Source organism: Anabrus simplex, chromosome 6, assembly GCF_040414725.1.
Source record: "Anabrus simplex isolate iqAnaSimp1 chromosome 6, ASM4041472v1, whole genome shotgun sequence".
In the NCBI taxonomy this organism is placed as follows: domain Eukaryota; kingdom Metazoa; phylum Arthropoda; class Insecta; order Orthoptera; family Tettigoniidae; genus Anabrus; species Anabrus simplex.
Window position 1 is genome coordinate 60,884,365 of NC_090270.1, and position 23,988 is coordinate 60,908,352.

Genomic DNA, 23,988 nt, shown 5'->3' on the forward strand with positions numbered 1-23,988 from the left:
ACAGCTCTCCAACTTTTGCTCCTGGAACAACTTTTCCGGTCTTACGCACTACATATTCTCTTCCTTCATTTCGCCTCTTCTTATTCATCTGTATCTTCTTAATACATCTATTTCTATTCCTAGAATTCAGACGTTTCCCAGGCGAATGTAACGGTGACCTTGAATGATCCAGGATATCCTAAACTGTGCAAAACACGAAGTCTTAGTACGAGAAATACCCATGTTGTATCCTCTGTTATTTAACTAATAACGATTACTTTAACAAGAGTGCAGCAAAATTATGCACTAGTTTTTCTGTTAACTCGTATAAACCTCTGGTCGCAAGTGACAATGTAACCTTTCTCGAGAAAAGTGATGACTGACAGCAACAGATTTAAAATTGGAACAATATAGTGCCAAGCCACACAATACATATTTGTGAATGTTTGTCAACAAAGGCCTTTAACTAACCACAGTAAACTTTGAACTGAAAAAGCCACTTGCTATAGATCCAAGAGTGTGTTATAACGGTTCCTAAAACATAACCCAATGATTTAATAAGTTACATAACCCCAGCAACAATGGCGGAAACTTTTGTTATGGTCAAAATAATACCAAGCAACATTTACCTCACTTCCACTTTCAGAGGAAATTTCACATGCTATGTGAGGAAGATAGTCAGGGTTTACATCAGGATCACTGAGATATTCTTCAGAATCACTGGATAACACAAGCTTCCTCCTACAATCCATGGTAATCTGGGTCTCCTGGTGGCTTGACACTGTTTTGGTCCGAGTGTTTCTAAGAACTGTTGGGGGCAACAAGATGAAAGTCGCATGTATTGCCACCTGAATGTGTTTCTGTGCAAGTTTTCAGTATTTACTGATAGCTTATCATAATCATCAGCAAATGGCACCGACAGCTCAGTTTTACCAAAAATGTTGCTTGGCACTCTTTTGCCCCAACCCCTTCGTACAAAGACAGGATTAATTTTCATAACCTCACTTTGACGGAATTTCGCGAGTGTTTTCGTATTACCCCAACACAGGCTGACTATATTCTTGAAATGATCGGTCATTTGTTGAAACATGCAACAAAAAGAAGTCACTCCCTTTCCGAAAAAGAACAAATTCTTACAGACTTAGATTGGTTAGGAAATGGTGCCCAGCTGCACGGTGTAACAACAATGCATAGAACAAGAGAATCAATTATTTGCAGAACTGTTACCAAAGTTGTAGATGTTATAGTAAATGTAATATTTCCTAACATAGTACGTTGGCCTGAAATTCCACATAATATAGCGACGGAATTTCTAATGAAGGGTGAATTTCCTTCTGTGTGTGGATGTGTTGATGGTACACTTGTTAATATCATTTGAGAGGTTATTTTTAAAACTGCTAAAAAGGATGCCCCATTTCTTCTTGACAACTTCTGGCACAGCCAGCTTCTTGTAATCATCTTTCTTTCCCATGATCAAAACTTTAAAACTATCAGTGTCAAGTTCGCTACGAAAAATAAAGCATTAAAATCATGGAGTATTATACGGTTTGCCCATGGAATAAACTTGATCAGATCGCTCATTCGCAAAGACTTTTCATTTTGCAAAGAAATTGAAAAGTAAAACCTAGCACATGGTGGAACAGAAAAACTTTGCACTTTGCAAGAATTGAAAAGTGAACAGTGCAAAGTTGAAAATTTGCAAAGTTTGTTCAAGGAACAGGCCCCAGGATCGAACCTGCCAAGTTAGAGTCAAAAGGCCAGTGCCTCAACTGTCTGAGGAGCCTCTCAGCTTGGCGAACCCAGGCTTCTGACACACAAACTTGTGATTAGAAATTGAAAATACTGTATAATGCAGATTGATGCAGTGACAGAGGGGGAAATTTTTAGGCATGTAATTGCTTTCAAGTGCTATTAAACAGATCTCCTTTAGAAATACAGAGAGGGACAGGAACATGAAAAGAAACACATAGTATTATTATTATTTATCGTATCTTTAACATGCAGAACTACAGCATTGGTTAAGATGACAGAAAGTACTATATATTTATTTATTTAACCCATTGAGCCCTGCATATATGTTGGATTGAAACTGCATTGGCGCTGGGATTATTGTGGAGGAAATATAGTGTCGCTTCATATCGTGAGAAATTTCTTACTTACAAGACCATTAAAGATTTAAATATACATGAAAACAAAAGGCTTTCATACCACAAACTGCGGAACAAGGAATACAGGAGAACATTTAATTTTATTAGCATCACAGGTCCGTACTCAGTCCGCGTGCTGAGCTTTAACACAGTCTTCTCTTTGCATTTCCTCTTCGATTTCCACATCTATTTGTTCTTCAGGAGCATTGCTCACACTAGTACTAATATTACTACTAATTTCACTGAAAAAAATTACATTCCTAATCATCATTACTTCCTAAAAGGGGTTATATATCGGTAAATATCAGTTCTATACTGGCAGCCATCTTGTTTACAAGCGAATCTCAAAGTCGAGAGATAGCCCACTTCAAACTAATATTACTAAGCACACTATCGATATATATATTAGCAAAGAGCATATAACATTGCAAAGAAAGAGTCCCTACACAAATCACAAATGCAACCCACTCTGCCATCTCTTGAGGAAAAGTTGAATTACGTAGTAAAATGAGACAACGGAACAGTTCCGTGGTCCGGCATTTGGTCCACTGAGACGAAGCACGGAACGGTTCCGTGGCTCGGGCCCAATGAGTTAATATTTGAACTTACAGGCCTTCGCCCATTACAATGTTCAAATTCATACAACCAAGCAAGAACTGAATATTAATCACGATGATAGTAATAATTAGAGTTGATTTGTAGACAGAATGGCACACAGTCACTCACTACTGGAGAGCCGCTTAGCCCTAAATAACTATGAACTATGATTACCAGGAGATGTGAGGCTTCTCACAAGACAGAATGGATTTTGAACCAATGGAGGAATTCCCAGCCAACGTGAGACTTCTCACAGGCCTAACTATCCACTATTAGGGATGATAGTAAAATGAAAACCGATCCTACCTGAAGTGCTCACTTCTGGGTAAGACCTGGTGCTAACCAGATGACTTGGGAATGTTATATAATCTGCTAAGGCTACGTAACAAACCAATATAAATCTTACAGTAAAGTTAAGACAAAAGATAGTTAAAGAGGAAAGATGGAGCAACCATGTAAGACCTACTTCTGCATCCTGTCCTGTCAGCATGTCTGGTAGAATTACCACCACATGCCAGCGTTATCATAACATTTAAAGTGCTGACTGCAAATCTCCCACTGATCTACTTATGCTGCCTACTCCTCTGTTTACATTCCAGGATATTACATCATATACTACCTCCAATACGTTCTTTAAGTTGGCACTCCTAATGCTGATGATGATTAAACTGACCTTGACTTGTAAGCAGCAGAAAGGACCACACAAGAAACAAATCATGTCATATATAAAAATATACGAACATGAAAAGAAAGTAATGGGATAAACAGAATGACAGGTCAGTGTGGAAAGAGAAAGCAACAGAAAAAGGAGACAACGACAAACAAGGAAACACAAGAACAAGGACAATCTCCATATCTTCAAACAGAATGCTTCTCTCTCCTCACCAATCCTAGTTGTTCTACATTGCCCCTAACGAGCACGTTTCTGCTTCTCTGTTTCAACAGGAGGGATTGCTTCAACATTCATTAAGTGTCCATCCAGGCAAATTTTCAGTCTTGAGGTGTGAAGGGGAGGAGAAGAAGAAAACTGGGCAGATACAGGAAAAGGGAAGAGATATAAGATAAAGATGAAAATAAGTGGAAAAAAACTAGGAACACAGGACAAACACAAAAGCAGAAAAGGACCTCAACAGGTCAACATGAGTAATGGGGAGGAACAAACGAGAAGCAAATCAAGTCATATCTGGTATACAGAAAGACAGGCACAAGAAAAGGAACACATTCTATGTACCTTATTATGTGTTCATGTTTATGTTCCCATCTTTCTATATACGACTTCACAATGAAGTTTGGAGAACCACCTTCAGAACGTAGCTATCCTCACTAAAAGGCATAGAATTCAAAGGAAAACGTGATAAATCGAGAAAATCTTTACTCTAGGATTTTAAACTAATGTATTTTGTACACTGAATTTGCACAGGAAATGACTTCATGAAATAAAGTATATTTGTTTCTGGGATACTAATTACATAAACATACTTGTGTCAGATCAACTACCTGAAAGAACTAGGAAGACTGCTATACTCACTTGTAATAATTTATACTGTTGTTGTAATGATGTGTATTTGTTAATGGATTCAAGATTTTCCTTCTCTCGAAGCTGCTTTTCTTCTTCTACTCTCGCTTGTAATTCTTCCCTCATCTGCCGATGATCAGCTTTATCTTGCTGGAGAGATTTCTCCAACCTTAGTTTGTATTCAAATATTACTGGGGAAGAAAATCAAGTAATAAGATAAACATGATATTTAAATGTACTTATACAGAACAACCATTTTCAGCCAGATTGAACTGGAAGTCCATTTTGTTAAATGAACCAAACTGATACAAAATGACCCAAAAATTACTTCAAAACATAAAGAATAAATTGATCAAAGTAACATAAAATATTCTATTGCTAAGGTCATACTGCAACAAATATTTTGACATATTTTATGAAACTGTCAAGCAAAATGTTTAATCAAGTTATATTGACTGTCAAAATAACAAAATTGACTTACCATTGAGATAAAGTATTACAGCACTGATTTTGTAAAAAAGAAATGCATAAAAGTATCGGTTAAATTATGATTTAACATCTTTTTCAGTAAAAAGGAAGCTATTCTTATCAGTGTCAATGTTAATATAAGCTTTAAGCTTTTCAGTCTGTGGAAGCAAAAAATATGTATTTTTTTGCTATTGGCTTAACGTCACACCGAAAGAGAAAGGTCTTACGGCGACGATGGGATAGGAAAGGCCTAGGAGTGAGAAGGAAGCTGCCATGGCCTTAATTACGGTACGGTACCTAGTGTGAAAATGGGAAACTATGGAAAACCATATTCAGGGCTGCCAACGATGGAGCTCGAACTCACTATCTCCCGGATGTAAGCTCACAGCTAAGCGCCCCAAACTGTACGGCCAACTCGCCCGGTTAAATTTTGTATATCATGCTTCAACAGACTGAAAAGAAAGGTTATATTATGTAATTAAGGAGAAAAATTAGATATACGATTAAAGGCTAAAGAAATGTAACTTTTATTCCAAGCAAGTCCTGAGTCAGGGGATTGACACTTCATTTTTGCAGAGGTATAAAATTAATAAAAAACTGGTTGGCAAAGGCTTTTAACTGATTCTGGGGCAATAACAATAACACTAATGATAAAGGCATGGACTATAGTGTGGACCTTGGATTTGCCAGTCCACCTCAAATCGAAAGTCTGTCATGCTACAGTCTGTCCTGTGAGAGCTGGCCAGTCACCAAAAGCACCAAGTGCCCTCTACACACCATGGAGAAGTTAAGTTATGTTGGTCTGTTGGAGTTTCACTCCTTGACTACATAATCAATTACATGACCACAGTTGCACTTGGTGGGGAATGTTGAAAGTGCTATGTCTTAGCATAGTGATAAAGTAGTAATACCTATTGAAATTTGGTTAATGTTGTGTGTGCGTGATCCATTTAGCGGCATAAATATTGGTGTTAGTGTTTATTGGTAGTAATTAAGATGAGTGATACTTATTTACAGTTTACACTCAACAGTTCCGTTGGTTGTGGTGGTGTTCGGTAGATTACGTGTTCTAGGCTACATACTTAATTTGCTTTCTAACTGAGCTGGAGGAAATAGGAAATAATATTCCAATATTTGTTTTAGATCAATGGTTTCCAAGTGGAAGTCTGCGACGGCATATTTTGCGACCCGCGAGGTCTTTTCAAAAATCTTTTAAGAAATGTGAAGAAAATTTACAAAAAATATTTCATAGCACACCCAAAAATGTATTAATTTTTATACCCTTTACAGACCCAAGTCAGAACTAATTCATTCCTTAATATTAATTCCTGTTTCTAAGTATTCCTAAGTATTCACTTGGTCTGAATTGATCATTTTTGGTTGAAAAAGATTAAAATCCAAAATTCAGTTGAAAATGAGCCCTCACAAATGCCATTATTCAAATGGCTATGGGATCCAAACCAATTCTTGAATTCCATGCCATGCTTACTGTGGACATTTTATGCAACATAGCATGCAATGAATACCAAGAAATACTTGAATTGCCATTAGTGTAAGAAGCGCATTCAATTCTTTGTTCTTCTCTTATTGATAGTACTTACTGGTTGGTACACAGTACAGCACACTCAAAGAAATTTTCAGGAAAGTACTCCACTAAATTGTCCTTCTTTAATAATGTTGACTAATGTCAGTTTGTCTTTAGGTTATTTGTCAAATATTAATTCAAATGAACTGACATCGTTGGGTGCTCTTCTTCCAAATTCTGTCCTTGAGGTAATAGTGTTTATTTTTAATTTCACTCTTTTATGCATTGTGAAATGGTGTTTTAAGCAATTGAAAATATTAAACCTTCATTTCAACTGAACTATGATATTATTTCATACTTGTACCTCTGTTCTATTTGCGGAATTTTATTAAAATTAGCCTATTATCAAAGTGTGGCCCGTGATCATCCCTAAGGTTTCCAATGTGGCCCTTTTGCCCTTACAAATTGAAAACCCCTGGTTTAGATAGTTCTAGCTTTGTTGGTAGAATACGTATAAAGACAGTTTATTATACGCAGTTGTACTTTCTGCACTTTCCACATTTTCATTTGTATAGGTACCGTACAAGACCCGATAACTCATATAGCACTTCCGTTGCACCTATCACAAAGAAAGCAATTTCTTTAAATTATCAAGCATTGTAAATTAAGTTAAAGTCAAAAATATGAATTCTAGAGAATATAAGGTATTTTGCTCATCAAGTAGTTTCATTGCAGGTAATTTACTGCTTCTCTTCCGATTCAAATATTCTGCTGCCGGAATCTAGTAAATCAGCTGATTCATATAATTCGATATCTGTAGTTGAAATCTTTGGCATTTTTGAGAAAATACTGAGTCAATGTTTTAGATGTCTTCCCTTGTACTTTTTATATTTGAGCAATTAAAAGCAGTTTTATTTTCTATCAGTGCGTAAGTAGAAACATCAGTCTGAGTATCATGTATTCAGTTATAACTTCAGTTCTATTGTTTCAGTTCACCTGTTATAATTAGGATACACCCAAGTGCAGTTTAGGATAGTGGAATTATTTTATTAGATAGTATCTGGCTTGCTATATTAGTGTTTCAGCTTAATGGCAGTTTTCATTTCTATTAGAACAAAATAGGCAATAATAATAATAATAATAATAATAATAATAATAATAATAGTGGTGAAGGTAGTACGGCCTCTCCCTAGTTGTAGGCAAACCTTCTAATGCCCCAAAGTGGTGAAGCCTCATGGACACAAGCTGAATTGAACTATATCCAGTTAATTACCAGGTTATTACTACTGTCGGATTTTTTATTATGGACACTCGAGTTTAGGCTTTAATTACAAACGAACCAATAGGCCTATTGCAATGCGAGTTATACCAATATTTTCCTTGTTTAATTCTACATTAGCGTATATAAGACACATTGTTTTCGACGTTCATTAAATATTTTTTATTTGTGGTTGTAATAAATATTGCCCGGGTTTTTGGCTTCTTCTCTAGGAAGCACTCACTTACGAATATATACAAGGAAAACTACTAGTCTGATGGTAATGAAATTTTTATATGTTATAACCACATGTATTTGTAGTGTAATACTCAAGTTGCAATTTTTTTCAACCACCCCGAAAAAAGTTCTTATCATTTTTCTAAAGCCACTCTTTCTCAGCCCAGGATAAACGTATAACAGCAAACATGGGCTTGTTTTGAAGCACTCAGTCATGGTTATCAGAAACTACAATAACTGTAACCGTGCAGTTTGGTGCCGAATTTATGAAGAGTAATATTGAAAGGAGGTTTTGTGTACGCCGGACCGTGCAATTAACAGCAGGCCGGCTGGTGAAAACGGGTGCAGTGTTGCCGCGTTCAGTAGTAACCACGCGCGCAACGAACACAGTACACTCGCCCCGGGCAGTTGTGCAACGGAATGCCCATGACCTTGGTTTATCCGCAAGCTATTTTCAGTTGTCCTATGTTCTGCATGTTGGCCACGTCACTTCAAGATGCCTCCGAGACCGCCGTTATCAGAGGGTGAACTTGCAATGATTTTGAGTGCTATTTGTTTCTTTCAATGTGAGGGGGAAAAGTAGGGGACAGGAGGTTCCCTGTGTACAAGAAGGTGGCAGATTGTCTTGGATTATCTCTGTCGTCAGTGAAGAGAGTAGGAGTCGCTTCAAAGGAGAATGAAGGAAATACGTCATCCAGGTCAAGAAAGAAGCAGTGTGTGAGACCGGGGCGTCCGAAAATCCATCTCGATGATTTTACTTTGGGCACAATACGAAGAAATATGCACGATTTTCATATGAAAAAGATATTTCCCACAATTAAAAGCCTCTTAATGAAACTGTTAGAAAATATGCCGGATTTTCCTGATGTGTCAATTTCTACGCTTTTGAAAGTAGTTCGAAGCTTGGGATTCCGATTCAAAAAACTAAACAGGAAACCAGTGCTAATGGAATCTGTGACACACGCTGCATGCCGAAATACCTGGTAGGGCAGCGATGAGTTAGGCAGCAATCTGATCTAGCAGTTTGAGTCTGAGGCTGATGATGCCCTTAATACGGGTGAAACAAGTCCCTTGTAACTTTTTATGATAAGATTTCATTCTTAATTTACTAGATCTCTTTGTATTGTATAGGTGGATATTAAAAATAACACCTGCAATAAATTCACACCCGAAAAACAGCAAGGCTTCGCAGATTTTCTGATCATTAGACTTAAGAGCACAGGGCTTCAAGATCTTCTTTACAGACGAGACGTGGTGCGGACAGAACCAATATTTCACTACCACCTGGAGTTGACGATTATAACAAATTAACGAAATCAGAGCTGATTGTCCTTGCCAGGCCTTATTTTCAAACACCGGTAAAGAAGCTGGAACAACTGACTAAACAACTTCGACCAGATGTACAGCTTGTTTGGTTACCAGTGGCCCATTGCGAGCTTAATCCAATCGAGCTCATTAGGGCTTACGTAAAAGGATAAATAGCAAAAACAAATATGGCTAACACATTAGAAAATGGTAGAGGTGTGGAAGCAATTAACGCTTTATGTCGAGAAGCCTTACGTACCGTCACCCCTGAACTCTGGAAACAATGCATTAAACACGCTAAGATAATTGAAGACTACTACTTGGAAAAAGATGGACTGTCTGAAAACGTCGCTTATTTCGAGCCAGTCATAATCAACATAAATGACAGCAGCACCGATTTATCGGAACACAGTGATTTTTCAGACGAAGAAAATTGATAGAATTAAATATTGTAAATATATGTAAATAACAATGCAAATCTTGTAAAAATTGTACAGTGTGATATTTCTAAATTAGGAAGTCAACCATTTTTAAACTTGCCTTTGAAGGTCCAAAGCCCTTATGAGAAAAGGTGATGGGAAGTGGAATTTATAAGAGGAAATAAAATTAAAGGTTGAAAGTAAACGAAAAGCTGTGTTCGTTGTGCGCGTGATTACTACTGAACGCGGCAACACTGCGCCCGATTTCACCAGCCGGCCTGCTGTTAATCGCACGGTGCGGCATACACAAAACCTCCTTTCAATATTACACTTTATAAATTCGGTACCAAACTGTACGGTTACAGTTATTGTAGTTTCTGATAACCATGACTGAGTGCTTCAAAACAAGCCCATGTTTGCTGTTGTACGTTTATCCTGGACTGAGAAAGAGTTGCTTTAGAAAAATGATAAGAACTTTTTTGGGGGTGGTTGAAAAAAATTGCAACTTGAGTATTACACTACAAATACATGTAGTTATAACATATAAAAATTTCATTACCATCAGACAAGTAGTTTTCCTTGTATATATTCCTAAGTGAGCGCTTCCTAGAGAAGTAGCCAAAAACTCGGGCAATATTTATTATAATCACAAATAAAAAATATTTAATGAACGTCGAAAACAATGTGTCTTATATACGCTAATGTAGAACTAAACAACGAAAATATTGGTATAACTCGCATTGCAATAGGCCTATTGGTTCGTTTGTAATTAAAGCCTAAACTCGAGTGTCCATAATAAAAACTCCGATAGTAGATGTCACTACCGTCATTTCTGAGTGACACCTGGGGACTTGGATTATGTTTAACTTAGCTGAGAATTGGTTCTGTTTGTGGTGGCACATACTGGGCTCGAGTCTTATGTTTCTAAGTTGCTACTGTCGGGTTATGTCATTATCAACCGATCTGCCTACTGCCTGTTTATGTCATGACCAACAATCAGTCTGCTGCCTGTTTATGTCACAAACAATCAAGCAGCACCTACCTCATATCTATGAATACTGTGAAGTTGAATTTTATGAATCTATCTATCATGATCCGATCTTGGAATATGCGGCGTAAAGCGAGGCTCTCCTCCCAAGAGACAAGGAGGCAGGGGCAGCGATGAGTTAGGCAGCAATCTGATCTAGCAGTTTGAGTCTGAGGCTGATGATGCCCTTAATACGGGTGAAACAAGTCCCTTGTAACTTTTTATGATAAGATTTCATTCTTAATTTACTAGATCTCTTTGTATTGTATAGGTGGATATTAAAAATAACACCTGCAATAAATTCACACCCGAAAAACAGCAAGGCTTCGCAGATTTTCTGATCATTAGAAGTTTTAGTTTTTCAGTTCACGTCATATTAGCTCCCAGCATCACTCTAAACATTTCTTTACTTGTTAACTATTCCTAACAAACCACAAATGCTGTATTGCACAGTTAATGTTGCACAAAATACAAGTTACAGAGTATTTTCTTCAAGGGAGGAAATGTTTGCCTTGATAAATCGAGAAATTCATGTAACCAAGTGAAGAATAGGACAAATGCCCGGGAAATTTAAGTTACTTCGAGATACTGAAAATTCGAGTAATGGAGGTTCGACTGTACCAGCGTTCCACTTTCGTATGTAACAGGGTGAGCTGCGACTATCTTAATTTTAATGTAGGGTTTTCTGTTAGGTCATATCATATAGGTTTTCTAGGCTGTCTACAGACATGGTATAAACCCCTTACGGGGTCCATGTAATTTTAAGGACATACTAGTGTGTAGCCTCGTTTCCCTTATTCGCTTTGTTTTCTGGTAACTAAGTTTTCTGACTCTAAATTTCTATCCTGTGTTCAGAATTAAACTTCTTTCTGGTCTTAGTCACCACATCGTATGTCTTATCGTCTGTGACACCAGGCCTTCTGCCCTACTAGGTTCTATCACAAGTCATGTCATGGGATTGCTTGAGGTGTTAAGCATACCTTTTATTTTGTTCTTCGCCTTTCGATAAACTTTTTTCCCCCCATTTCTTTGTAGTCTAGTATGAGCTTCGACTCCTGTGTTTTCTGGATCTTTTGATCCACAATTTGTGAGTAGCTCACCTATTGAGTAACTGTAGCGAGTGTAATTATAATTAAGAATTATAAGAGGTGTTCTAGTGCGAACTCTGAAATTGTGGTTTACGGTTCAAGACCCTTTCCACATGTTTTTTCTTAAGGTCGAGGGTTTGATTCTCCTCCAAAATAACATTGTTTTGGAAACTGTAGCTTCTTTACATATAAACTCTAAAGTACTATTACCCCTCTGAAGGGTAATCTTGTTAATAAAGGCCCTACTAGCCTCAGTTATGAGACCAAAGTTTGATGTAAAACCATTGTTCCAGTGAAGACTTTCAAAATCATCCATTGTAAATTGTGAGCTGCTTCTCCCCAGACAAAACTTATGATTTAGGAAATAGCCTTCTAAATTCTACTTGTTAAACATTGTTACTGTTTGTTAAATTATTGTTGCTTTGAAAAGATTATTAAAGAAAAGATAACATTGAAAATATATTCTAAATTTGACATTTCTTGGTGTGCTTTTGTCCAGTGTCTGACCCATCCCGTCTTTCTCTCTGGACCATAGAAAATGCCGTAACTATAATAATCTGTGTACTTATTTACGTTTGTTGTGTAATCCTTGTATAGTCCAAATATTTCATCATTTAATGGCAACTTTCATTTCTATGTGTGAATAATAATAATAATAATAATAATAATGAGGAAAATAATAATCTGTATGTACACTGAGTGGCCAAAAGACATGAGAAGACAATGAACGTGATGTTAATAACGAGTTGCTCCTCCGTGAGCCCTCAAAATGGCAGCAATATGGCAAGGCATCGACTCTACAAGGTGTTGGAATCATTCTGGAGGGATCTGGACCCACATCTTGCACTGCTAACCACAACTGGTCTTGTACAGTTGGTGCAGGGTTCATGGAGTGTACACCACCACCATCACCAACATCCCATAAATCCTCGATTGGATGAAGATCAGGGGGATCTGGAGGGCCAATCCATAGTCGTAACTTCACTGGAATGCTCCTTCAACCACCTGCGTGCCACCATAGAGCGGTGACATGGCGCATTGTCCTGTTGAAACATGACATCACCATCAGGGTACTCTAAGGCTAGAAAGAGATGCAGATGGTCTGAAAGAATATCCACATAACGTGCACCTGTCAGCGCTCCCTATATATATCGTATGGTTGTATAAGTACACAAAAGTTTACAAATAATCAAATGAAAATATCCAAATTTGACAACCATTCCAGAGCACATGGTGTCACTTGGTGTAGAGTCTTCAGACCACCGTCAAAGCCAGACAATGGGCCTTAACTGCGACCATGAGAAAACCGCCCAGACCAGAACTCAGCCACCTCCCGCCTGGATACAATCTTGTTGACATAGCTTCATAGCTTCTTGGGGCATACGCCAAACTCTCACACCCATCAGCTCAGTACAACTGGAATCGGGATTCGTCGGACCACACCACACGCCGCCACTGTTCCATGGTCCACTGTCGATGTTTGTGGGCCATTGCACATCGTTGAACACTGTGTCGAGGTATCAGCAAAGGGACACTAGTTGGTCGTCGGCTGCTGAAGCCTATCGTAATCTATAATCTATTTTTAATTGTGCTGAAGCCTATGCGGTGAAGTTGCCTCCTTACAGTCCAGGTAGAAATGGGTTCCTGACTACCAACATTCAACTGATGGTGATCTGACTCACAGTAGCCCATCGAGCGCCCAGCATGATTCTGAGGAGGTGACGTGATATCCATTTGTTTAACACCTGCGGATTTCCTGCATGGTGGTTTACGCGTATGGTAACATTCTCTCTGCGATATTGAAGATCCACCCTCGACACTGCTGACCTCGGAAACCTGAATTTGTGTGTAATCTCCGCAATGCTATGACCCATGCACCATGCGCCGATGAGCATCCCATGTTCAAAGTTGGTTAACTCGCAATATGTTGCGATTTTCACGACAATGGTGTCTGTGACAGACTGCTCAGCTACACCGCAGCTAGCTGCAACACTCAGGGGTCACAATACAACATTTCTATAATCTATCGATCAATCTATCTATCGATGAAATTAAATTATAGATTCCTTCTGGGAACTTAATTTTTTATACATTCCTATAGTTTCAGTTAGACAGTTATTTTATAATTAGGGCATGCCTAAGTAGAATAATTGTAGTGTAGTTACTTTATAAGATGGTACCTTGCTGGATAAGTAAAACCAGTAATAGTAGTATCAGCTGCTTTATTGCAGTGAAATCCTTTTGTAGTAGAGTGTGTGCACGTTGTTAAGAGCTCTGAAAGCTGAGATGGTGCAGCGTGAGGAAACGAAGCTAACATCATGTACCGACAATGATGTCAACTGTTGAACATATTACTTACGAAGAGACTTCATATCACTAGCAGTAGAAACAATGTAAAACAATGGAAATGCAAATGACTGTCACGAAAGCAGCAAGCAAACTGTATTAATGTAGCCGTTTGTGTGCGGAGAAATAATAATAAGAGTTTATTTTATTTTACATTTCATGGCCTACACCACCCATGTACCATGTGACCTTGCCGAGGTGGACAGGCTTGCATGTCCCAATGAAGCACGTGGCCGAGTTGCAGGTGCAACCATATCGGATGGGTATCTGTCGAGAGAGTAACGAATGGTACATCAGAAGGGAGGTAGCAGCCTTTCAGAAATTGCAAGGACGGCAGTCTAGATGATTGACTGAGATAGTCTTGTAATATTACTTAACATGGCTTAGCTAGGTTGATACTGCTACACGGCTGAAAGCAACGGGAAACTACAGCCATAACTAACTCCCAAGGACATGCAGCTTTCTCTGTATGAATGATGTACTGATGATGGCTACCTCCCAGGTAAAATACTCCGGAGGTAAAATAGTCCCCCATTCGAATCTCCCAGTGGGAACTACACAAGAGGGGACAATCATCAGCAAGATAGATACCGACATTCTGCGAGTCGAAGCGCGGAATGTTAGAAGTTTGAATCGCTGCGGTAGGTTCGTCGTACAGGTAGTGTATTGTATCAACGCAAGGGAAGGTCTGGTAGGCCAGTAACTGTGTCCACAAATGAAAATCATGGACGTGTCCTCAATCAGGTGTTGCAGTCTCCAAAGCGAAGTCTTCGGCAAACAGACCAGAAATTAGAGATTCTGAAAGGGGAGATGGATAGACTGAAGTTAGATGTAATTGGTATAAGTGAAGTACGTTGGCAATAAGAGCAGGATTTTTGGTCAGGGAACTACAGAATTATCAACAAAAAATCAAACAGGGGAAATTCAGGAGTTGGTTTAGTAATGTATACGAAAATAGGACACCAGGTAAGCTACTACGACCAACATAGTGAAAGGATTATTGCTGTCAAGTTGGACACCAGGCCAATGCCCAACACAATAGTGCAGGTCTATATGCCTACTAGTACAGTGGATGATGAAGAAATCGAAAGAATATACGAAGAGATAGAAGATTTAATGTAATATGTAAAAGGTCAATTTCTATAGAACACTTTCCAACCTTGTCAATACTTAACATATTTTATTATACTTAATTACCGTACATGTTTCGAGAGCTAACTACAGCCTACAGCTAATTACTCTCTTCTTCAGCGGTGCCAAAACATCAAAACTGAATCTTGGGACTTGATACATTTGTACAAATATAGTTATCAACAGAACAACTATATATAAATCTTGAAATTGTTAAATATTTCTTTTGTGTTTCAACTTTTACTTACTTACTATGTCATTTATTACGGTATGCGCCAAAATATACAGTACTCATTTTCGTGCAAAGCGCACACCTGAGCGTCTGCGTGTTGTTACATCGCCATGATGAATTGTCAGTTGTGTAAAGAATGTTGTGTTCTGTGACTGGATGTGACAATGGGTCTCGCGACGGCGGAAAAAGTGTTTATAGTGGAGTATTATTTTCGCTCGTACGGAAACTTTTTTTTTTTTTTTTTTTTTTTTTTTTTTTTTTTTTTTTTTTTTTTTGCTAGTTGCTTTACGTCGTACCGACACAGATAGCTCTTATGGCGACGATGGGATAGGAAAGGCCTAGGAGTAGGAACAAAGCGGCCGTGGCCTTAATTAAGGTATAGCCCCAGCATTTGCCTGGTGTGAAAAAGGAAAACCACAGAAAACCATCTTCAGGGCTGCAAACAGTGGAATTCGACCCCAATATCTCCCGGATGCAAGCTCACAGCCGCGTGCCCCTGACCGCATGGCCAACTTGCCCGGTAAACGGTCATCAAGATGGGCCGAGTTTAAAGTTAGTGGCAGAACAATATCGTGAACACTTCAATAAGCCAGCACCTAGCAACACAGTTATGCTATCTATTGTTCAAAAATTTTGTCGTACGGGTAGTGTATTGTATCAACGCAAGGGAAGGTCTGGTAGGCCAGTAACTGTGTCCACAAATGAAAATCAAGGACGTGTCCTCAATCAGGTATTGCAGTCTCCAAAGCAAAGTCTTTGGCGAACAGCCCTGAAATTAAACATCAACCCTACGTCACATCGACGATTGTTTAAAGACATAGGTGGATTTCCGTACTGAATACAGGTTGGGCAACGATTGACGGAGCACGAAAGGCATGTCAGGGTGGAATACTGTGTACAATTTTTGGCCATGGTGTACGAGGATCCAGATTTCTTGTTCAACGTGTGGTCCTCCGACAAATGTCACGTTCACTTGGACGGTTTTATCAATCAACAAACAACTCGCTTTCTTGGTTTCGAGAGGCCAGACACTATAGTCCAGAAACCGCTACATAGTGTGCGTGTGACGATTTGGTGTGCAGTGTCAGGAAACGGTGTGCTAGGTCCGTATTTCACAGAGAATGATGATAGTGCACCTCTTACTATTAACCAGGAACGCTAAAGGAACATGGTGATCAGGCCATTTATTCAGGATCTAAGAAGGTTTTGTCGTGCCAGTAACATGTGGATGAATAGACAGTGGTTCCAACCTGCCACACCGCTCGACAGACTATGGCTATGCTGCAAGAAACCTTTCCAGGATAAGTAATTTCCCATGGGGCTGAGTTCCCCTACCCATCACATTTCCCCAATCTCACACCACCTGATGCTTACGTGTAGGAAATGTTAAAGGAGCGGATTTTCAATTGTCCAGATCCACCCAAAACTGTGCCTGCATTACGTCAGAAGATCGTCTCGTTCTTCAGGACTCTGCAGCAACCTATGTTCCAGAATATGTTGGAAAATCTGCGTGATTGTTACGAACACTGGCTACAACGTAATGGAGCACAATTTGAACATTTACACTATCATCTCGATAAGTAAGGTAACGATAATAAGACCAACATAATTTCCAGTACTGTATATTTTGGCGCATACTGTACATGTACAAACTTTAAAATAGAAAATTTCAAATCATAAATGAACAAAATCTATTAAATTAGTCACTACATGCTAAAATTTTAAAATCTGCTCTGCTCTTGGAACTTACATCTATATCTACACCCAAAAAAAGAAATAAAATGTTTCTCCGAGTCTAAATTTACATTTACTTTGTCATTAAGTAAAACACTTTAAAAAAGTCTGCTATATTTCTGAGACCTTTCACATAAATTGAAATTTCCTTCTCTTAATCCCGTCCGACCATGCTAGCAATTTTAACCGTCAAATTCCTTTAAAATAAACAACTAACAAACCAATTTTAGACACTTTTTTTAACGAAAAAGACAACAACTCAGATGATTGGGGAATTTTATACTTACTTCAGTTTCAACTGGTTACCAAATTTATTCACAAATTAAAATAACATTATACTAGTCTGAACAGAACATACATGTCCCCACTTGCTGTCAATGACATTACGGGGCGAGCTGGTACTACACTACCGGTTATGTAATGACCATTTTTTCCACCAAATTCCTTTAAATAAACAACCAACAAACCAACTTTTAGCAACATTTTTTACGAATAGGACGACATCTCAGATGATTAGAGAATGTTATTTAATGTTGACACTGATGCTTTCATGGCCCGTAATTATAGACATGATACTGTATAGGCTTTTGGGCTTATGCCGTGTCAAGAAAATAAAGGTGAATTCTTTACGTTTCGCAGAGAACTGTGCTCTGCGTCATCAAAAGAAAATCTCGACTGTCTACGAGAAAGGCTTCTTAAACAATGACTCTTTAAAATTTAGACATTATAATAGAAGCGGAAACTGTACGTTCATTCATTACCAGATGGCTCCCGCATGTAGCACAGCACTAGCGCTCGAAACGGAAGCTGACCGAACCATCAGAATCCGTCTAAGAGGGTCCCATGGTACAAATCTCTGACCTGGCCGGGGATTGAACTCGGGGCCTCCAGGTAAGAAGTAGACACGCTACCCCTACACCACAGAGCTGGCATTTCATATTCAGAAAACTATAAAACATGTATCTGATTGTTTTAGAAAGATTTCTGCAGTCATGTACTTTTTAAACAATGTGTTAAGAGAATGGAGTAAAATTTGCTGTAGGCCTAATGACTTATCAGATAGGAATCATAAGCTATGTACCTTTCATAGAAAGATTTCATTTCACTGGTTTCCTTTTTTTGTTGATATTGAAGATTATTGTTATCGGTACAGGAGTTTGTAAATATTTAATTTATGTGTTCTCCAGTCTGCTGAGAGACAGACAATTTTTATCTCACGATATGTAATCATACTTAAGTTTTAGACTGCTTTTTGAACATGTCTTCATATTTTCAATAAAGCTAAATTGTCGAATCTAGGTTTCTCAAGAGACAGATATTCACATGATCCTCGTCATTTGAGTCTGGCCTTCTTGTCATACGTACAATGTTCAAACACATCAGTTACAAACATGACCCTTATATTAAAGTGAGCCACATGATCATTTTCGAGGGACCGCTAGTGTATTTTTCAGTCTTCTTATTCAGCCTGCTAAAGTTTTTTAAGGTGCTATCCAAAGGATTTGTGTAGATTGTTCAGTTTTTTTACAGAAATATATTTTAATATTACCACAGTCTTCATATTATGTATATTTATTGCATGTGTACACGGTAGTCGGTGTAGGCTGTCATTAATTTTGTAGGGCGGATGTTTTCATGTGTGCGAAATTTAAGTTAAAGCATGACTTCCGTACGATCTCCGCGTCAAGCTGAGGAGCGCCCGCAACATGGCAGTACGTGCATGGACATGTCTTCCCCAGTCACACGCTTCTGCGCAGCCAGCAGTGTGGGGCCTTGGTAAGAACATGCATTAATAAGAAGTACCAAAAAGAAGGAGAATGGCGCATCATTCCAAATTCAGCAGTATATCAGGAAACACAACCTATAACGGATTTCATGAGAAAGAAGAAAATATAATTCTTTGGTCATCTGTTGAAAACACCTCAAGACAGGTTAATATGCAGAATTTTGGAAAAGCTTTGGAAACAAAAGCAACAACCTGTCTGGAAAAGAGAAATAAAAGAAGACGTGAAAGAAATAGACATAACACTGGCACTGGAGGATTTCAAATTAAATCAAATAAAGTAGCCTAAATAAATTGAAGAATAGTTAAGTTAGATTCTTACCAAAATGTAATAAAAGAGAAACAACTAAAAGGGTATTTTCAGAAGAAGAACGACATCGAAGATCAGATAGAATTAAGAAATATTGGAAGATCAGAAAAGAAAAAAACATAAAACATCATAGAAGACCAGGGGCGAAGCGTCAGGGGAGACGGTAGACAGCGTGTACCCTTAACATTCTGTGAACGAAATATTGTCTAGTTAATTCAATTATTTTTAGAACATAAACTACTTCCACATTCATGACATTATTGTATTCTCCGCTTTATTTATTTATTTTCGTCTCACTTCTGCAATGCTAGGGCTCACGTCAGTTACATGAAGCACGTAGGCGAAAGTAGACGCTGTCCATTCTGTGTATGTTCCCTTCGATTTTCAAAGCTTTCAGATAGAGCAACACTAACACTATATGTAGGTGCTGACTGTGGAACTATGACTTTGCTATAGCAAGATTTCTCTGCCCAGTAGACAGACATACCAGAGTCTCCTCTTACTCTCATTGGCTCGTATTTGGATCTCAGTAATTACAGGTGCTCTTATTTGCTACCATCTCAGACATGCTTTTAATGTAATTATTTGAATGTACTGCATTAGAAGACACGTCTAAAAATAAAATAATAATATTCAAATACGAAGTATAGCAAACTTACACCTAATCAGTGAATGACAGCATCAAAACCCTTCAAGTACAGGGATTTTCTTGCCTGCCAATATTAGGTACGGTATTATAATCCCAACAACTATTGGCTTACATTCTTAATAATGAACTCCAGAGTGTGCATACAGAAACAACAAAATTGCTTAACTTGATACTGTACATTCCGTTAACGTCAGTTTCTAGTGAACGCGCTGTGAGTGCCTTCAAACGAATTAAAACCTATTTAAGGAATTCGATGAACAACCAGAACTGTCTAACTTGGGAACACTAGCTATAGCGAAAGAACTGCTGTGGTATCTTAGCAAGACGCCTGACTTCAAAACAAGAGTAATAGATATATTTGCTGAAATGAAGGACAGGCGATTTGAGCTCACTGACAAGAATATTGTTTAAGGTGACTTGTACGAAAATCTATTTATTTCTTATTTCTCCTATTTAATTTACATAACAATGAAATATATTGATATTTTTAATTCTAAAAGTATGTTGTTATTTGACAACTCACGCTGCCTATTTAGTGTATATTTTTAAAAAAACCAGTGCACATTGGGCTATAGGTTGCTATGGGGTTTGTCTTAGTTTCAGGGTCCTTAATATTATATTGAATATAGTGCTCCTATGCGCTGAAAACAAAATTCCATATATAATATGATTTAAATATTTTAAGTAAATAAAAACTCTGTCTACCCCCTTACTTAGTTCACGCTTCGCCACTGTAGAAGACCGGACAGAAATTGACTACAGTGGTCCAATGCGGCAATAAAAGCACAATAATAATAATAATACCGAGCTCGATAGCTGCAGTCGCTTAAGTGCGGCCAGTATACAGTAATCGGGGGATCGTGGGTTCGAGCTCCACTGTCGGCAGCCCTGAAGATGGTTTTCTGTGGTTTCCCATTTTCACACCAGGAAAATGCCGGGGCTGTACCTTAATTAAGGCCACGGCCGCTTCCTTCCACTTCCTATCCCATCGTCGCCATAAGACGTATCTGTGTCGGCGCGACGTAAAACAAATAGCAAAACATAAAAATAAAATAATAATAATAATAATAATCATTTAAAAAATGTAAGTGCCCTACGTACCAGACCTTCCTTCGCTAGCATCTGTATGCGAGTCATCACAATGTATTATTTTGAATTTTTTTCTAATTCTATATTTCCTCCTGTACTGAAGAGACAAAATTATAAAAAGAAAATTAGAAAAATCTCAAAATAATAGTTAGCTGTCAATATGGATACATAATGATTAATGACATTTACATTATGTAATTATCACAATCTTGCCATTGATGCTTTCACCTCCCGTACTTATAGACATGATACTGTATAGGCTTTTGGGCTTATGCCATGTCAAGAAAATAAGGTGAAATTCTTTACGTTTCGCAGAGAACTGTGCTCTGCGTCATCAGAAGAAAATCTCGACTGTCCACGAGAAAGGCTTCTTAAAGAATGACTTTTTGAAATTCAGGTGTTATAATAGAAGTGGAAATGGTACCAGATGGCTCCCCGCACGAGGCACAGCGCTAGCCTCGAAGCGGAAGCTGACTAAGCCATCAGAATCCGTCTAAGAGGGTGACATAACATGTGTACGTAACATATGACATTGTCAGGTGTAAGATATTGATACAAGCCTGGAATGAAACATCTGGCAATAAGGAATGTATGAATTTGGAAAACACCAAGACGAAATAACAATAACTTAACTGATTGCCACAGTAATTAAGTAATACCTGGTTGCCAGTCATTAACCCCTATGCACCCGTAAGCAGACTGGTAGATTCACAATTAAGTATTTATTGATTTTCCACCTAGTCGATACAATGATTGCTTAAGGCAATTTTTAATGGTCAAAAGTGGTACATGTTTCGTATATTATCAACATCTTCAGCCACATAACACTGTTTAGATGAAAAATATATAAAATTGACAAAGTAATGCTTTAGAGGAAGTGTCCTTAAATAGGATGGCTGAAGATGTTGATAATATACGAAACATGTACCACTTTTGACCATTAAAAATTGCCTTAAGCAATCATTGTATCGACTAGGTGGAAAATAAATAAATACTTAATTGTGAATCTATTGAAGTGCGATACGGACCATGAAGCTGATTTTATGTAAGCAGACTGGTACGCGCTCGAGCGGCTGGGCCAGGACTCCACATGCGGACTGGTACACCGGGATGCAAGGTCGCATATTGGAGACATTTGTGACATCTGTTGGCTTTTTCCGCAAAAACATTTCTAACTGAAATCTGTTCTTGGTGTCTCAAAGTGTCACCAGAGTGCTCTGGTATGCTTCTTTGGCAAAGAGAATTGATTAAGATACCGATCGAGAAATCTGTATTCTGTTGTTGACAAGGTGGCTGAGAAGGAAGTTGCTTGCTCGCACGAAATGCTCAGTAATTACATAAAATTAGCTTCATGATCCGTTTCGCACTTCAATAGATTCACAACTAAGTATTTATTTATTTTCCACCTAGTCGATACAATGATTGCCTAAGGCAATTTAATGGTTAAAAGTGGTACATGTTTCGTATATTATCAACATCTTCAGCCACATAACACTTCAAAGGGATTTTTGTGTGTGTTATATTTCTGTATTGTTCTGTTTTTTTGTCATGAGCAATAGTGTGGAATTTCTCAATAATATAAAACAGGTCCCGTGATAATACGCGCAGTCGATCACCCACTATACTGTTTTAACCGAAAGCTTGCAACACCCAGGTTGCATACTAAAAAGTTGGTGATGTCAGAGCAAAGGGTGGGTGCATATGGGTTAAGGATTTACGTAGGTAGTTCCCTTCCCTGTCACTTCACTATTGTTATTTCGTCTCGGTGTTTTCCAAATTCGTACATTCCTCATCGCCAGATGTTTCATTCCAGGCTTGTATCAATGTCATACACCTGTCAATGTCATACGTTATGTACACATGTTGTCACCCTCTTAGACTGATTCTGATGGTACCAATATAAATGGTCTGTTATTGGACATTATAAATTTTCCAGCTAACTCATTCCTGGTTGCCAGCGTTTTGCCCCCGTGTGCTAGGTTGGGCTCGTCAGTTGGTACCTAGCACACCTACCAAGACGCATGACTAGTGCATACCTTGGAGCCACTGCGTAGGCTACTCGAAGCCACCGGCAGTGCCAATGCACTATGAGAGACTTTGTCTCACTACCAAAAATTGATACCTGCTTGTCCATTAGATGATATAGATGTTGATTCCTATAAGGAATCTGAAATATTTGTCCCGAATGAGTAAATTTATAATATCAATATAAATGGTCCGTTGGTGCTGAAAAAAACATGTATCAGTAGACTGTACCGAGCTCAAGGAGTCTGTACACATCAGAAAGTGTCTGCGCTCATTGGACAGTGCATACCACACAGCTTCAGAGATAGCATAGAGCTCTGCTGTGTACACACTACAGGATTCCAGGAGAGCAAAAAGAAACCTAACATTGTCAACAGTGAACGCACAGCCCACTTTCGTTTCTGCCCTCAAACCATCCGTGTAAACGACGACTGAATCTCGATACTGGCCAACACTGGATAGGAAGAGACTCCGATAAATCGAGGGGTCCGTATTTTCCTTCGGGCCAGTGTGCAGATCCAGAATTATTTCAGGTAGTCCTATTATCCATGGAGGTACCCCACTTATTTGTCTGACAAGACAGGGAACCGAAGATACATCAGACAGTCTGCGACTGCTATCCAAGCGTATTCCTACCGGCCGCGTTGCTCGAGGATAAGCAGCGTACAGCCGACGGTTTCCATTGTGGAAAACGGAAGGATATCTTGGGTGAAGTGGCATCTGTCGCAAATTTGCAGCATAGGACAGAAGCATTTACTGGCGTGCTCAGACCACAGAGGGGCTGTCAGAATCAGATTTTCAGTATGCGCCAGGTAATTTCAAAATGCTAGCAGAGGAATAAACAGTTATGCTTACGTTTTGTAGATCTAGAGAAGGCGTAAGACAGAGTACCAAGGGAAAAGATGTTTGCCGCAATGGGGGGGGGGGGGACTATCAAAGTAAGGGTAGATTATTAAAAGCAATCAAAAACAATTTATGTTGGACTAGGGAACTGATTGTAGAATGAGTTCTTGGGTCAAGGTACTTACATGGGTTAGACAAGGCTGCAACCTTTCACATTTGTAGTTCATAACTTTGTCTTAACGGCACATTGTGCTGAAAGCCTGCAATCTAATATCTTCGA

At 38.6% G+C, this 23,988-nt stretch overlaps 1 protein-coding gene across 5 annotated transcripts in view; it reads right to left on the reverse strand.

The window, feature by feature from the left end:
- The window catches only part of LOC136876093 (Golgi integral membrane protein 4), a 227,440-nt gene that overhangs the window by 201,706 nt on the left and 1,746 nt on the right, over positions 1 to 23,988 (reverse strand). For all 5 annotated transcript variants that reach the window (XM_067149753.2, XM_067149750.2, XM_067149751.2 and 2 more), the window contains one exon: positions 4,252 to 4,430. In XM_067149753.2, the coding sequence (XP_067005854.2) occupies positions 4,252 to 4,430 (179 nt within the window). The remainder of the gene's footprint in view (positions 1 to 4,251; positions 4,431 to 23,988) is intronic.